At 44.2% G+C, this 18496-nt stretch overlaps 1 protein-coding gene across 1 annotated transcript in view; it reads right to left on the reverse strand.

Moving 5' to 3' along the window:
* Positions 1 to 8282: 8282 nt before the first annotated feature.
* The window catches only part of LOC308106898 (CD151 antigen-like), a 37210-nt gene continuing 26996 nt past the window's right edge, over positions 8283 to 18496 (reverse strand). Inside the window, exons 4-8 of the mRNA XM_080458929.1 lie at positions 15721 to 15795; positions 12121 to 12225; positions 10207 to 10365; positions 10017 to 10103; positions 8283 to 9944 (exon numbers count right to left, since the gene is read on the reverse strand). Of these exons, the coding sequence (XP_080315055.1) occupies positions 9885 to 9944; positions 10017 to 10103; positions 10207 to 10365; positions 12121 to 12225; positions 15721 to 15795 (486 nt within the window). The 3' untranslated portion in view covers positions 8283 to 9884. The remainder of the gene's footprint in view (positions 9945 to 10016; positions 10104 to 10206; positions 10366 to 12120; positions 12226 to 15720; positions 15796 to 18496) is intronic.

Genomic DNA, 18496 nt, shown 5'->3' on the forward strand with positions numbered 1-18496 from the left:
CAATCAGTCCTTACAGAATAAACACATTTTGTGTGAAAAACTTTGCCCAACGCCTGCACATGAGACGATTGTTTCAAAATAAGGAACACTGAGTAGCGAGCAGCAGTTTTTCTACAAGTCTATTGTCTGTACCACTTTTTAAAACCAAAAAGTAAAAATTAAAAACAAACCTGTAGAGCTTAACGTAGCTCATTTTGTGAAACTGTGAAAAAAACCCAACAACAGAGTACCGAGCAGACATAGAGGGAGAACCTGCATACTGCACAAAGGAACGTCGCCTAACTGGGACTTGAACCAGGGATTCACACCACAGTGCTAACCATGTGTGCTCAGCACTGCCCCCTATACGGAGGGAACGGTACTGACCGCATCACTGAACGTCTTATTAGTGTACGTGAACTCACAGTTTAAGTGTGAACATTTAACTAAAAATGTGTGTATAAAGATGATTTTTGTGACAATAAATAAATAAATAGATAAATGAAGGAATCAAAAAGTAAAATATTGAATAGTTTAAGTTGGTTTGTGTAACGTGAAGGAAGGCCGAGCAGCACACTGCAACCCTTAAGCAGCAGGATTCATTTGATTCTAAGATTATTGAGCATTTTAAAACATTTTAATTCTTTTTTTTCTTTTTTTACAATAACATATGAGACAGTGTCAGACTGCTTCTGATTGATAGTACAGGAGTACCGGATATTCTTTTTGTATCTATAAAAAATGTAGATATATATGCCGGGTTGCTTCAAATTCCCTTAAATCATCTCTCATTTTCTCACGACACATCTACATGTGTGACCCTGCTGCCCCTCCTCCGGGGGGCACAAACCAACTGCTACCCCCCTCAACACACACACATGCATACATACATACATATACATACATAAACATACATATATATGCAGCCCAGCCCTCCTGACAGAGATCAGCCAGCTGGTCAGAGCACCTTGGTGAAGGTTTAACCCCCGAGGACTCCGAGTCGCCTCAGCATGGAGGAGACGAGACCCAGAAGAGACAGATGTGTGAATGAGTGACAGAGTGTGTGTGTGTGTGTGTGTGTGTGTGTGTGTGTGTGTGTGTGTGTGTGTGTGTGTGTGTGTGTGTGTGTGTGTGTGTGTGTGTGTGTGTGTGTGTGTGGGGTTGCTGTAGCCAGGCGCTCTGAAACTGGAGGGAATGGAAATGAGTTACGTAATCAGCTCCCCGCTCACACACACACACACACACACACACACACACACACACACACACACACACACACACACAAATAAAGACGAAGTGTCCATCCTGTTACACCCAAATATCAATACTTCTGATACTACGGTGGATAAACATTAAAATATCAATGTTTACTTCATACCTAATGTTTTTAGATAAACAAGTTCATGTAGTAGATTCACGTCTGAGTGTCAGATTACAAGATGAAACCTCTTAACGTTAAAAATGATAGTAGGATATGAGATACCCACATCTTGTAAGTACAAACTAACACTGGCGATTCGAGCACTGTGGAGGAATCATCTAATGGAGGGACTCACACACTAACTGAGCCTTCAGGAGCCACAATTCTATAACGAAAATGGGAAAAAAGGACAAATTACAGAAGACAGGAAGAGGACGAGACCGCCATCACCTCTACCGGACCACAAGGACTCGACTCATCCTAAATACTGGAATACTTAGTTATGTATATATGTTACACCCAACCACCAAAATTGTTAAAAGGAAAATCTTAATTAAGAAAATAAAGATAAAAAGAAGAAAATAAAGGAAAACATCAACTCTGTAATTTGACATCTGCCTCTTAACCTGGTTGAAGTTTTGGATGATGACTTTTGGAGTGAGGAAGGGGCTGAATACATCCCAGCGTCTGAGTCCTGGTGACGTCTGATCCAGATTAAAAACCCAGTGTGAGCCGCCGTCATATCAGAGGACGTCTGACTGGTTCAGGCTCTGCTCAGCCTGTTTCATCAGTCCACAACATTATTTACTCTTTTCTACATGTATTCTGTATAAACATGTGTATTTTGGTGGCACCGCCACATTAAAGTGTTGCGTTACGCCACAACGTTTCGAAAACGATGTTTGTTTATACAGAAACGCTGAAAATGATGTAGTGAGCATGTGTGGCCAGGGGATGGTGCTGTTGGATGTTTTTCTAATGAAACCACACACACACACACACACACACACACACACACACACACACACACACACACACACACACACACACACACACACATGCTTGCAGAGAACAAAACACAGACATTCTAGTGGACAGACGACCAAGTTGGATTGTTATTACTGTGACTGTCAAAATAAAAGTACCGAGTCCCAGGAGAACATGAACGGGGAGTGACGACGAGGAGAACGTTGTTGTTCATCTACTGAGCATGTGCAGAACAACGGTTTACTACAACCGTGTCACACATGCGAACTGCAAATTACTTGACACTTTTACAAGATTTAAAATCTTATTTTTAGACACGACAGATCATTTAATTTGTTTAAAAAGGTATTTACTTCTTTGCAGTCCTTGATTTTACATTTTAATCTCAAATCTAGATTTAAAAATCTAATTTCAAGATTTCCTATCAAGTAAAATTTACTTGCTGTATGGACAGATCATTTAACTAGTTAGTTTACTAGTTTTAAGTCATTTTCTTCTTAAATATATAGTTTATATTTTATACATGGGGTACTTTTTTGTAGTGCAGAAGCAGCGTTTCACAAAAGTTTCCTCGTTTTTGAAAAGTTCCACCTTGGGAGCCGTTTGTGTTTCCAGTGGCTCTGAGCTCCGTCATCACGGGACCAGTTTCCAAAACACAATGAAAGTTTTCTGTTTTCACTTGAAAACATGAAAACAGAACCTGAATCGGTGTCCTCACTGGTTAGGAACATTTTAATAAAACTACAGTCGTAATACCTCGAAGAAATACCTTCTTCTTAAGTTTCACTTGCGCCCATAACAAAGCTGTTGCTGCTGGATGTCAGGCCGCTGTGTGTCTCGCCTCGTGTTTCCAATCAACCAATGATCTCGTCCCTCTGTGTTCTGCCTTGGTGGGGTTCTGCCTTGGTGGGGTTCTGTCTTGGTGGGGTTCTGCCTTGGTGGGGTTCTGCCTTGATGGCGTTCTGCCTTGGTGGGGTTCTGCCTTGGTGGCGTTCCGCCTTGGTGGCGTTCCGCCTTGGTGGGGTTCCGCCTTGGTGGCGTTCCGCCTTGGTGGGGTTCCGCCTTGGTGGCGTTCCGCCTTGGTGGCGTTCCGCCTTGGTGGGGTTCCGCCTTGGTGGGGTTCCGCCTTGGTGGCGTTCTGCCTTGGTGGCGTTCCGCCTTGGTGGCGTTCCGCCTTGGTGGGGTTCCGCCTTGGTGGCGTTCCGCCTTGGTGGCGTTCCGCCTTGGTGGGGTTCCGCCTTGGTGGCGTTCCGCCTTGGTGGCGTTCCGCCTTGGTGGGGTTCCGCCTTGGTGGCGTTCCGCCTTGGTGGGGTTCCGCCTTGGTGGGGTTCTGCCTTGGTGGCGTTCCGCCTTGGTGGCGTTCCGCCTTGGTGGGGTTCCGCCTTGGTGGCGTTCCGCCTTGGTGGCGTTCCGCCTTGGTGGCGTTCCGCCTTGGTGGGGTTCCGCCTTGGTGGCGTTCCGCCTTGGTGGCGTTCCGCCTTGGTGGGGTTCCGCCTTGGTGGCGTTCCGCCTTGGTGGGGTTCCGCCTTGGTGGGGTTCTGCCTTGGTGGCGTTCTGCCTTGGTGGGGTTCTGCCTTGGTGGGGTTCCACCGGTGTCCACCGTCTCCCTGAGGATTTAAACCGTCTCCCTCTGGTGTCCTTGTCGGTTCCTCTTGCCAACATGTGGCTCCTCCTGTTGTTCCTGTTCTCTGGACATTTCCATCAATAAACTCTGGTTTTCATGGAGCCTCTGTTTGGGTCCAGCCAGGCACCACCTTCATCCCCTGACAGTTTTTGGGGTTGGAGTTTTTTGGGGAAACGACTTTTTTTTTTTTTTTTTTTTCTTTTTAATATTTAAAAATCTCTTAAAGAAAGAAGATTTTTCTCCCGCTGATTCTTTTCTTTGCGGTCAGTCATCTCACAGTTCCTTGTAGGCAACCCGACACTGAAAAACAACTGATACTTAACAAACCTTAACTTAGCAGCAGTGGAGACACCAGCCATAAATCTGAAGTTGCTGTACGACCGGATCATAAATCATGAGACGAATGACACAAAGGAGACGCAGAATGAAGGAGACAGAATGATGGTGTGCGTTACTGCAGTCATACATTTTCTTTACATTGGAGTGAACATGGAATAAAACAAAGGTAGTGTTTGTAGACGAGGTCGTTCAGTACCAAGTGCTTTAAGTTTAACAATCTTTTCTCTGGTATACTCGATGAGGGAAAACTATTTAAAAATATTTCCACGGACCCTCCAGAGGGTTTCGATGACTGTTTGGTTGATTGTTGCCCCACATCAGACACCGACAAGTCACATGATGCTTCTGGAGTGAGGCTGAACGTCTCGCCGTCACTCTGAGCGTCCTCGCTACAGGAATCATCGGCTCGTTACCGGCAGCAAATTTAAAACTGAACTCTGGGATTTTTGTCACGAAATAATGATTCCATAACGTGTGCGTACTGTTCCTTTAAGGAGGCGATTTGGGTACTGTCACAACTTCTTCTCCAAAAATGTAGCCGTGTTTCTTCTGTGTGGCCACACTGCCCCCTCGTGGTTACCGCTGGTACTGCTCTGCTAGTCTGAACGCAGACGACAGAACCCGTCCAGGTTCTAACTTTGAGCACGAACCGGTTTTACACGTCGGTTTTCCTGCTCTTTGAACGACCCTGAGAACAAACCTGCTCCTGCTTCAGTCGCCAGCTGCAGACAAACTGCAGCACAGAAAACACTCTCGTCCCAGGAAAGAGGTGGAAGGTGAAGGGTGTCCACCCCCCCAGCACTGAAAATAGCCCACCTCTCTCCCTGGACGGGCCAATCAGGAGGAGGTACAGCAGGTGACACGTGAACCGAGCGGACGAGCCAGAATCGGATGAGATATTTCAGAAATGTCACGCAGCGGCATTATCCCCACCGCCCGCTTTGTGTTGCTGCCCCGGGTGCGCCCCCCCCCCGGGTGCGGCCCCCCGGGTACACAGATTTATTACACATTTCATCAGCGATGGCTTCGGACACGCTGATCCTAAATGCAAACGTCACGTCGAAGCAACGAGCAGATCAGGCGAGTCTACATCCCGCAGACGTCTGCTGTGTAGGTGCCCCCGTTAGGATCACCACGTGTTGAGCTACTTTCGCCATGGGAGCAATAAAGCCCCCCCCCCCCCCAACACACACACACACACACTCTTTCCTCCTCCTCCTCCTCCTCCTCCTCAGATGAAGTGAAGAAAGAACCCCGGGGATGACTCATCGTTCTCGAGGTGTGCAGCGAGAGCACCTTTGAGGGTCAGTTTGGAAACACTGATTCCCGTTTCCTTTCACCACGTGTGGGTTAAACAGAGGACACACACACACACACACACACACACACACACACACACACACACACACACACACACACACACACACACACACACACACACACACACACACACACACACACAAAAACAGTGGAAAACAATTACCGTATTGTTTTGACTAAAACGCCACTGTCAAAATGTGCCATGAAGAGGCGATATATATGTAAAAAAATCCTCAATGGCCTCTGGGTGTTTTTCACACACTCTCACCAGCTGTTTTCCTGGAGCCTCTCTGCTGTTGCACTGAAAGCCTGGCGAGCGCTGCCTCCTCCTGTTTGCACCCTGTAACTGCTGCAGTCGCTCCAAACATTCAGGAGGTGGGGGCGGGTGGGGGCGGGTGGGGGTTGGTGGGGGCGGGTGGGGGCGGGTGGGGCTGCAGAATAACTCATTCCAGGCCGTATGGCTTCACGGTGAGAGGTAATCCAGTGGCGGCAGCAGCTGTCCTGAGTGTTCCTCACGCCGTCACGGGCCTGTAGCATTAGTGAATTGACTGCTCTTATTACACTAATGCACCTGTAAGCTGCATTACACGTCGGGCCGCGCCGGGCCACCGGTCGGGGCGCCGGTCGGGCCGCCGCGCCGGGCCACCGGTCGGGGCGCCGGTCGGGCCGCCGCGCCGGGCCACCGGTCGGGGCGCCGGTCGGGCCGCCGTCGTCTTCATGTTGTCTTCCTTTTGGAGGCAGTTTTTCGGGGGATGAGCTGACCTGAGCTGAACCGAGAGCAGTGAGGTGAAGGACGCTGCCGCTGGACGTTTTTCATCTCGTCTGTCAAAACTACAACAATAACAGTGGAACCAGGCCGGCGGCGCTCCGTCCCGGTTCTCGATCCTCACCTCAGTTTGAGATCATACTTCTTGTTGTTTTCTCACAAAGAACACCAAAGAAAAAAACCCTGATAAACATAATCCCATAATGCTCCTGGAATGAATGTCTGACTTCTACAAGTTATACAATCTGCACCGGAACCGTTCTAGATGTGGGAAAGTTCTCAAATCTGAATGTTGAAGATGTAGAATGTTGGAAAATTGTAGAACGTGAGAGTTCAAGAAGAGATTAATATTCTGGATGTGAGAAAGTTCTAGAAGGTGTGAGAGGTCCCGATTTTCTTTTCCAGAAGTTGGAGAAAGTATTTCAATAGAATTTGTGTAAGTCGTAATATGCGTAATTTTATTTCTGACAATTAGAATAGAACTGTATAAAAGTGTACAGTGTGAGTCTCAGGACCTTTGAAAGTTCTGTTATGTGAGATCCAGATGTTTTGTTCTAGATCAGGGAGTCGGCGGCGTTTCAGACCAGAAGAGAAGTTTTGTTGTTTTGGTTTTTTTTTGCGATTTTTCACCAAATGAAATTTATCTGGAGCCACAAAACAATTTAATTCTAAACATTTCTGAACTTGCTATAGAATTACGTTGCATTCATGACGTTCTACAGTTTAGATATATTTCATTTTATTTCAGTTGCTTTCGTAGCCAATTATAGCAAATTTTCCTTTTTCTTTCCATGGATTTTTCCGCTTCAGTCATTTTGGCTACTGATGCTTTTTGATTATGCAATTATTACAGTAAGAACAATTTTAGCTATATCAGCAATTTTATGCTTTTTTGCCAGTTTTTAGCGATTTTAGCTAAGTTAGCTGTTTGTCCTGTATCTTTTTTCTCTTTTGTAGTTTTCGATTGACCCGTTTGGAACCGTTCTGGCTGTTCTGCCTTATGAGCCTGGAGCTACACCCGATCCACACCAGGGAGACGTTGTTGGCGGTTTGTTGGCGGTTTGTTGGCGGTTTGTTGGCCGTCGTCCACACGGCGCAGCGTTTCTGGAGCACAAAATGTTTTTGTGTTTTTAAAAACAGGTTCCAGAGCGGGGACATTTTAAAACCCCGCCTTGTCTTTGAGGTGTGGATGGGCAAGACGCACATTTGCGTAACACGATGACGTCATCGCCCCACCACCCTCTCCACGGTGTCACTAAACAACAACAATGGCGGCCTGCTGCACATGCTGCAGGTCCTGCTGCAGAAGCTACCGATGCTATTTGGTTTAATAAGGTTATACGTCGGACTTCTCAACTACAAGGATGAGCAGGAGTGTTCGCCGTGTCTTTTTCTACATTTCTGGTGTATTTCTGTAACAGTTACAGCGCCCCCTAAAGGCCTGGCATACGTACTACATCGTTTGAGTCGCGTTCACGGTGGAAGAACAGAGAAAAAAGATGGTTTTGTCTTGTGTGGGCGGGGCCTAAAACATTTAAAAAATAGTAGAATTATAAACTATAACAATATATAAACTTGGGGCAGCTTAAGAACGCAGACATTCTGTTTTCAAGAAATCTGCACGCAGTGTGACACGTCAGCACAAACAGACTTAAAGCATTTAAACATTTCCCGACCAGTTACGTGTCGTACAAACAGCTGGGACAGCGGAGACGATCAAGTTCATGTGAACGACTCAGAACTTTTCTACTTCGACTCTTCATGTTTTTAAAGGGAGTCACGTCATGTTGATTGAGGAAACTGAGAGACGCCGATGTTCTGAACTTTCAGTACTTTTGTATGCGGAGTGTTTGGGGAGGTTCTGCAGTGTCAGCTTGATGGTTTTGTGTGTTCCTTTTCATTCGGATTGATTTTTTAACGTTCTCTGAGATCATGTCTTGTTATAAACGCTGACTTGTGAAGAACGTTATCTCACCTTCGTGGACGGAGAGGCGCACCAATAAAAAGAGTCTGATAACGGCTGCGGGGCTTTTTGCTGAGAGAGGCAAACACAGCGGAGGCAAAGTGTGGTGTTGATCGATGTTTATTCAAACTACAGATCATTCCTGGATTATCATGTAGACGGAAATACAGCAGATTAGGTTAGTCTCACCTCTGAGGCACATAAGAAAGATCGTTACCAACACTGGGAAACTATCGTCTCGACAATACGCCTGTTTAAATACAATAATATATTTGTGGTCTATAGAAAAGTCAAACAAAATCTTCATTAAGGAAAAAGTGAAACCTCAGTAAGTAGAGGAGTGAACGAGGCTGGAGGAGATACAGCAGGTCCTGACACAGTGTTACAGCTGACAGCTTTGGCATTAGTTCATCAAATATAAAGGCAGTAAAATCAAAAACTAGGTGCTTTCTTATGAGCAGTATCAGTGGCACTGTTTTTATCATGAACATCGTAAGAGGCTGAGTTCACATCACAATGTTTCAGAGTGCAAACCATTCATTTGGCTCATGATGTGGCTGCTTACATGGTGTTGGAATGCTTTGGAAGCGCTCCAGTATTCACATCACTGTAGATTTTTACAGCAGGTGTCAAATGTATTTGACTTTAAATCATGAAAATGACTGTTTTTGCAAAAACTAAACCCGTTTTAGAGCATTCACTATTTTAAATGTAAAGATTCTTCTCCCAAATCAATACTGTACAATGCAGTGCCCTCTAGTGGTCACCGATGGTATGAATGGATACAAAAGTCGCATGATCAGAGAAAAATGAAATACTGTGATTTATAGTGCAGAAATTATTTTTGTAAACACCAAAAACAATGAATAATATGTGAACAGTTTGAATTATGAGTGGGCTCATGATGGAAGGGAAAAAGCATCGCTATGATTATTATCATGATTATTATAAATTTTGCATTAAAAAGCAAGGCTTTCAAGGACAAAGAGCGATGGCCGTATGGGTTTTGACTTCGGGTTGTTTGGGTCTGGAGCTAAACCTTGGAAACATGATGGTGTGTCATTACGACAGAAAAGGCCAAAATAAGGGCTCATAAGAAAGAACCTCACGAGTTACAACACAAAACAAAAGATCATTGATAAAATATAAACAAGTCAAAAGTGTAAAAGGCCGTTTTCAAGCAGCAGGACCGTGGAGTTAATGTGGGAACAGACGTCCCTCAGGTGAGCTTGTTAACGGAGGACCAACGCTCCCCGCTAAGAGTCGCTTTAACTCCAGACGTATGAAAGCACACTGAGGGAGTCGGAGTGGAAAGAAACTACAGCGTCTGGGTCCCGGGGAGGCCGGCCCGTGCTGAATTACACAACCGGCGTTAAAATTCCCCGTCAGCGTGTCGCGGGAGGTTGGCGATCCGGGAGCTGGAGCTCAGGCTGCAGTCAGAGAGCCGGTCGTGTTGTTCCACCCTTTGTTTACCAAAATGAGCTCCTCAGACCTGCTCGTCCAGCCTGACACATCGTTTCTCTTCCTCTATGCGTGAGGCAAAGAAAACAAACCTATGGGCTATTTGAGTATGATGAAGTTACCTCTCTCACCCACACACACACACACACACACACACACACACACACACACACACACACACACACACACACACACACACACACACACACACACACACACACACACACACACGCACTCCTGCACTTTAGTACGGCTCAGCCTTCAGACTTCGGTATAGGCAGCATGTAAACACCATGCCTACGATCTGAGGGAAAGAAAACACGACTTAGCAAACAGGAGTTGTCCTGGTGTGGGAGGAGTCCAGTCGTTCCCTCACCTGTACACAAGCGATCCCCACGCCGACGGCGCCGACGATCTTCAGGTGGTCCAGGATGAATTTCTCCAGTTTGGTGATGCAGCCGCCCTGAATACAAAGCAAACGTAGCTGCAGATCACGTGGGAGCGCCGCCGCAAACAAATGCTACGTATTGTGGAGTTTCATCCCCCCGCCCCCTTCCCCCTCTCACCTCCACCTTGTAGATGTTGGACGGGTGGTCTCTCATGCCGCAGAACTCGCTGGGCGTCTTGCAGCAGCTGTCAGGAACCTTCCTGCCATTTGCCTCGCTGGAGCGGATCCAGACGCTCTCGACCCAGTCAGACGAACTGTTGCTGCCGCAGCATTTGAACTGAGACGGCAGGAAAATATTGATATTCTCCAAAACACCACGATGCACGTTAAACCCCCCCGAGCACAGCCTTTAAGGTTCTGTGTGTGTGTGTGTGTGTGTGTGTGTGTGTGTGTGTGTGTGTGTGTGTGTGTGTGTGTGCATCATGAAAACGTCTATATGTTCACAAAACCAAGCGATTAGTACTGAAAATGACAACAACCTCAACATAAAGTTCATTCTTAACTTATAGCTGAAACTGAAAAATGTTTTAAAACTGGTTGAAATTTTTAGAAATGGCTAAAAAGAAGAAAATAGAAGAACTTAAAATAGAGAAAAATATGGGAAAATGGCTTGAATGAATAAAGTGTTAAAAAAAATTTTAAAGGCAAAAAAGGAAGAAATTAAATTAAATTGATTAAAATGTTTTTAAAAAGCTACAGAAATGATAAAAAATGTAATAAAATATTTACCCGTCTATATTTTACTAATGAAACTTCAATGCAACCAGACATTAGACAGTTTTTGTAGAGAAGGCAAAACTTTACAGCTTTAACCTCTGAGAAGAACAAACATGTTCAGTTTATTTGGGGGGAAAAGTGACCAGAACGTCTCGTTTGGTCCTGAAGGCTGCAGAACTCTGGAGAACTGGGCCTCGCCATCGGTCCAATACAGTTTTGAAGACATGTTAGGGAACAGATGCTGGCAGCTGATGGCCAGACGTTTTTCGCGCCGGCGGAAGCGAGCGTCAGATTTATCCTCCTTCATGTGTTTGTCAGCTGCTCCCAGCAAACGAGAGGCCAAATTACAGCGCCGGGTGCGGGCGAGTCAATCATGCTTAGCCCAAGTCAGAGGGAGTGGAATCCGATTTGTTTTGACTCTGCCCCATCACCAAAATCTTTAATCTGACGGGATGATCGTTTAGCAGAGCGCCGTCCAATCAGAGGGCCACATGTGAGTCCATGTGACTTCTGCTCAGCGGCCATGTGGAGACATTTGGAAAAAAGCTTTGGCTCTTCTGATATTTGGAGGTGGAACATATAACATGACATGACGACGTAGATTTGAGGATTTAATGACGCATCACTAAGGGAGAAACACTCCCCCGTCCCATTAATTGCTAATTGAACGACTGAATCAAGAATCAACATAAGTTGAGGAAAGACGTCGGCAGCCTTTATGACACAAAGACATTTCTCTTATTTTCCACCAAATAAAATTCATTTGGAGCCACGAAACATGTTTAAACTTCCAACTGAAGAAAAGTCAGTGTAGAAAGTTGCAAAGCCAAAACTACAGAGTGTTTTGTGTTGTTTCACTGGTTAAATATAGAAGGGGGGAGATTTCATTGGGTTTTTAATTGTTTTTGTTGCTGGGATATTGTGGATTCACTCCTTTTAAACACTATTTAATAGATTTAGTTTGAACCTTCTTTTAACGGTTAAAACCATTTCAGATCATATTTTAAATTACAGTTGGCGGAGTGTGTGTGTGTGTGTGTGTGTGTGTGTGTGTGTGTGTGTGTGTGTGTGTGTGTGTGTGTGTGAAGGCAGGTTACTCCAGGTCATCACAGGACACACATTCCTTCGTGTGGGAGGAGGAAGGCTGGACACTGAGTTCATCAGTCTCATGGTGGTTCGTCATTTTAGGATTTGTTTAAACTCGTTTTCAGATTTTCACTCAGATTTTCACTCAGATTTTCACTGTGGCACGGGGAAGTTTAGATTGTTGATGGACTTTGCCTCTGGACTGTTTGGTCCACGTGTGTCCACTGACCTCCTGCTGCAGCTTGTCCACGGCCCTGGTGATGTGTTCATGGGTGTTCTGCTGATATTTCTGAATCATCTTCTCCCTCAGGTTCTGCTTCAGCTCCTCATTCAACTGTTCACACACACACACACACACACACACACACACACACACACACACACACACACACACACACACACACACACACACACACACACACACACACACACACACACACACACACACACACACACACACACACACACACACACACACACACACACACACACACACGTGTTACACGTCAGCACAAAGTCCTGAACGGAGGATTTCAGCTTCTTTCTAACACTGGAGGGGCTGAGATGATGAGGACGGAGCCGGGGTGGAGGCAGAGGGGGAAGTCGGCTGTTTTTGTTCTCTTCACCAGTGGCAGAAAACGCTCGCTGAAGGAGCAGGAGGTCTGGGGGGGGGGGGGGGCTCAGTTTCTATGGCAACAAGCCAGCTGGGAAACCACTGTAAATCAAAGCATGAAGGAGATATCAAGGGAATAGATGATGAAGAGAGGAAGGGAGGGCAGAGGCAGATGAGAGGTGAAGACAAAGAGAGGAGGGGGGGAAAAGGAGAAGAAGGGGGTGAAACTGTCGGGCTGGAGGTGTTTGGCTTTTCATTTTACCTGTTGACAGTTGGGTGAGCGCTGCGGCAGTGAAGCAAAAGAGAACCACGGGGTCGGGATTTAAAATGGCTGGAGGACGCGAGAGCGAGCGGAGCAACAGAACCGATTCCAGCACGAGACAAGCTCCAGTGTGAACCCAACCACAGGCGGTCCACTGATCCAGCCCGGAGACGCTGAGCTGCAAATCTTCCTATTCCACAGGCCATTTTAGAAAAAAGGACCGTACTGTACACACTATACCGTTTCAAGTGAAAACACGTATGTCTGTTTACACAGAAACGGGAGAAAAGCTGAAAACGATTACGTTTTCAAGTTGGGCCACTAGTGGGCGCTGTTGTTTGTTAATGCAATGAAACCACACACGTTCACACAGAGAACAATACACTGTCAACGTTATCAATGGGAGAATACGAACGTTCGTTAGTACAGTGACTGTCAAAATAAAACTACCAAGTCCAGGAGAATATGGACTGGGAGTCGTGACACTCTTGTTGTTGTTCATCTCACCAAGAAAGACAAAAGTTCAGCTACAATTGCAAAAATGCCTCCTGTCCAATCACGACTCAACTGTCTCTCATCCAATCAGCATCTGTGGACTGTCCAATCAGCAGACATGTTATTTCTCTTGTCCAATCAGAACTCACGGAGGTCACAGTTCAGGCATTTCTATTGTTTTTTAAAAGAAGCTGTAAGATGGTAAAAATACTATCACAACAATAAGTCATTTAACCAGATGCACAGTGTGGTTACACTGTTCTGTTGTTCAAGATGTAATGTCTCACATTAAAAAAAAGAGAAAATGTTCCAATATGCCATCTGGTTCCCTATTTTAGTTTAATTTCCCAAACAAATCTGATGAGAATAAAGTGATTTCTGCCTTCGTCTCAGCCAGATGAAAAGCTACGCATGCTCTTTCAGTTTTACAGAAAAACAAACCCAAACCCCTTCCTGTGTGCAGATCTGTACATGACGCTCCGCAGAGGGAGGCCGTCAGCTGTATTTAGTATTTACATTGAGAGGACTTGAGATGAGCAAGCACTCACTTGTAAGGCGACTTGTGTGCACTCGGTTCAGGTTTTGAAGTGTATTTACTGTCTTTACTTTGTGAAGCCCGCGTGAGACAAGGGAGGAAACCGCTCTGTTTGGGTGGATTTCACTTCCAGATCACACGAGATGCTGTGAGATGACTCTGACACGGTGCACTCAGCCTCATTACGTCAACTACTGGAGGCATTTCTCATTCCATTTGGATCAAATGTAGCAGGAGTAACACGGGCAGTCTGATATTTGTATTTTTAATGGGCCGGTGTCTACTTCCTCCCCGCCGTCTCATTCATTATGCCGGTGGTGTCGTGGGTGAAATTACAGAGCAGAGCGTGGCACGTGGGAACTCAAACAGCTGCTGACGTTTTGTTTCACTGTTACTGACGACGTGCTCAGATTAAGAGACACAAATCATTCATCAGGCGTCTGTTTGGAAAACGATAGAGCTGATAGACATCGGCTTTTATTGAATTGAATTGAATTGAATTGAATTGAATTGAAATTTCTGCATGTACATACATGACTTATTTCCATTGTGGCCCCATAAAAAAAAAAAAAAAGAATAAATAGATAAATACACATTCTACCTATACAAATCTATTGCACAAAATTATGTATTGCAGATGTATATATACATCACAAAATACTTTATCACAGACTGATTAATCATAAAAAAGAATAGAGCATCATCAGAACTAAACTAGTTCTGATGATGTGGACAGAACTAGATCGGGTTCTGTTATTATCAGCTGATAATCATCTAAACACAATCGTAGGAAAGATTTACTAATTTTTGTGGTCATGTTTGGACCAAATATATATATAATACATTTCATTAACAAAACTTCTTTACCTTCTTCAAATCATGACTGGAGCTTAATTTTGTGATAAATAAAAAATCTCCTGATGAAAGGCAGGATGCCATATTATCCAGACCATAATTTACATAATAGGGAACATCTTTCAAGGGAAATCACAACTCGACTTTGTTTGCATTCTTAACAATTTAGAAATTACTCTTTGAAAAACACAAATCAGACGGCAGCCAAAACAACACGACGCCACCGACTCAAGGCCCGGCATGTTAGCCACATTCTTTTCTTTGTAAACAGAAATCATTTTCAAATTGCTGTCTTATAATCTTTATATATAAACGTGAAACCTTTCTGCCCCCCCCCCCCCCCCCCCCCCCCCCCCACACACACACACACACACACTTAATTAAGTAATGGGACTTATCGTCCAAAACATACGGAACTATTCTTGTTTAATTTGACTACTAGTTTGATTTGATGAACTTTATTATATAAATTATATAAGAATCAAAATTAGTATTGCTAATTGTCAAAAGGTTTTAACACAGAATCAGTTTCATCTGATTGTTATTCTTTTTATAAATCAGAACTTGATTTTAATGCCAAACACACGTGATGATTAAGTGGTACAAAGAGAAAGAGCATTGCTCTTTAGAAGAACTCTCAAAAACTCAACATTAGAGTTTATATTTATCGCATTTTGCAGATTCACCTACTCACTACGAGAAACACTTGAAAATAATACTAAATTAAGTATTTATGTGAAGTAGCCAGCACAGTGACGATACAAACACAAACCGTAGATCTGAGAAAAGCAACTACCTTCAAAATAAAAGCATTGAATTGCATGTGTTCCCCAACTTTAATGTGATTCATATTTTCTCACTGACCTCTGGCAGGTTAATCGGGGATAAACCAAAAGACCCACAACACCTTTAAAAATGACTTTTCTGTCATCCAGGTTAATCTCCGGTCTTCCAATGTTTTGACAAATATTCTCCCACTAATCTGCACACCCGACTAAACGTGGGAAGAAAAACATGGATGAAGTACATGTTGTCATGCTGCTGTGAGGCCCTGAGGGTGGAGGATTACCTGCTGATAGTAGATGTAAGCCAGCACGCCGGCCAGGATCTCCAGCAGGAAGATGCACAGCAAGAGGACGAAGTACTGCGGACACAGAGAGGAGAGGAGAGGAGAGGAGAGGAGAGGAGAGGAGAGGAGAGGAGAGGAGAGGAGAGGAGAGGAGAGGGGGAATGTGGTTAGAGGAAGGTAATGTGATGGAGGGACCAGCGACCCAGGAATGTGATGTGGCAGCTCGCCGGCTGAACTCTGCTTCACTTAAACCACCACGAACTGCGTTTCCTCGGTGTGTCATCGCCACTCGAGCTGCGTTTAAAGTCACCCGGGCTTCAGCACGCCCAACCCAAGACGCTGGCTGAGGTGTGGAGGCTTTTAATATGCAGCCGTCGTGGAGGAAATATTAGAAACACTTTTTGCCCTGTGGGCAATAAGAACTAGTTGTTAAATAAGTAACTGAGAACAAACAAAGAGTCCGGCTGGAACACAACCAAGGTTTGGCCTCAAGAATTTAAAGAGATAAAACATCACTTCATCTTATGACTAATTCAAGCAGATTAATAAAATAAATTAAAAGACAGATAGGACTGCACCATATTAAACACGTGATATTGTTACAAACACTGAAGTGTATTGTTCTTTTAAGTAACAGTGCTCTTTCTCTTTGTCTATTTTGTTTTAGTTTTTGTCTTTTTTCCCACTTGACCTTTGTTGTTCTGTAGGTCCAAAGTCAATCTGATAAAATTACTTAATTTGCAGAATTATCTTTGATAAACTTGCTCGCTTGCTATATTAACATTCCTGTCGTTTTGAATGTGTCGAGCCTGAATGCACACAGTGAATGAAAGCATCACTTTTTGTATTTGAATGTTTTTTTTGTGAAGAGTATATTTCAATAAATGTATGACATATATTTAAGACAACTGTGAAAAAAACTAAAACAAATCGCTGCAGTTTCAACCTCAATAATTAAAAGCATCACCTCATTATTTTCCATAAGTCATACAAAATGCATTTAATTGAAAAAGAACTTTAAACCACTGACAGTTGTTTCTGTTTTTCTTCTCCTTTGGTCAAGTAATCGTTTGCATGTATCTGTGGGATTGTGACGGGCGCCGCCCTCAGCAGACTCCCCTCGTCTTAGCTGTTGTCAGCTTTGTAAAAGATTGGACAGGCTGCTTCGAGCGTAGCCAAACGTCATTGGCTGAAGAGGAAAACCTCGCTGGTAGAAGCAGACAGCTGATTGGTGCAGGTCTGTTCCTGAGTGACAGCTGCTCAGCATCAGAGGCTGATTGACGTCCTTCTTAAAGCCTCTAGAAGCGGCACACCTTCGGTCTGAGTGGAGGTCGGAGCTGAAGCCGGTGATATTCATGCTTTGTAGCTCCTGCAGTCCCTCTTGATCGTCTCCTGATTGGTTTCCTTCTGTTTGTTTGCTGAACAAGTATTGTGTTCCTTTAAACTCCTTTAGTTTACTTGTTTTGGTATTCTCTTTTAAAATCCCCACAAACAAGTGCTGCAGGTCCCTCAGCAAGACATTCGTCTCCACCCGCTCCACCAGAACACGTTTAATGTTAAGAATAGAAAATAACTTTGCTTTTAATCAATTTCCATCTAGTATTTTTGTTGTGTCCCTTTTTCCCCCATTGAGCCGGGGTCATAATAGAAACCATGAACATAATGAGGGCAGGTTATACTCAGTGACATCCCATATTTTGCACTTTCTAATCTAATCTTTTGGAAACAACCTTTGTGGTCACCATAGAAATATATTATGTGAACGGATATATGAAAGTCTGACTCACCTGTGGAGTACCACAGGGTTCAATTTTAACTCTCATTATGTTTTCTATTTATATCCTCCTGCCTGGCCGTATCAATAAACAGCATAATGTCTCTTTTAACCGCTACGCAGACGACACACCGCTATACCTCCTACTGAGACCAGACGGCCCGCAGAGCCTCGCTGCTGTGGCACAACGTTTTAATGACAAAATTATATGCAACTTGATAAATCAAAATCTGAAATAATTAAGTTTGCTCAAGTCCCAACACCTGCATGGACAACTTCCTCAGTGAACATTAATGTCATCTCTGACTCAAACCTTTCTTTCCATGCTCACATTAAATCAGTCAATCTGGTCAATCTCTAAAATTAAATAAATACTATCCAATTCTGACCTATAAATTCTTCCATGCATTCACCTTCTCCAGTAATTCTCTCCTCCACGTCGCCTCAATCTCAGCTTCTCTGCTTGGGCTCCATTTTAAAAACTGATTTTATCATTTTACTAGTAACTTTTAAAACACATCCAGGCCTTGAAACCAACTTCATTATTCTGTTGCAGAGAGCGTATGAGCCAGTGTACCTCACAGGGAGGAGGGTGGCGGGAAAAGGGAGCCCCCTTTATATCTTTACCTTTTATTTAAATGGGTTTTAAAAGTCCCTTTACACGTCTGCCCTGTAGTAATCCCTGATTGATGCAAATTTGGTGTGAAATCACTTTGTGAAAAGCTTTTTAAAGGGATCTTGAAAACATTCAATGATGATTCAACCCAGAATGAGGCGAACTGTGGGAGTTCACTTCCATTAACATAATCAAAACTGCAGCCAGCTGTCAAATCAATATTTGAACATACAAAGTCGACCCACAAGTTGTAAATAGGATTGTTTCTCTCGCCTGGTTCTTTGGAGTATCGCAGCTTTGAAGTGTGACTTCTTGAGGGGTTGCGGGTTTTTCTCTCGGGTTTGTGAGGCGTTGGTACAGGGAATAAAAATGGCCAGTCTTTGTTC

Source organism: Lipophrys pholis, assembly GCF_963383615.2.
Source record: "Lipophrys pholis genome assembly, chromosome: 2".
Classification (NCBI taxonomy): Eukaryota; Metazoa; Chordata; class Actinopteri; order Blenniiformes; family Blenniidae; genus Lipophrys; species Lipophrys pholis.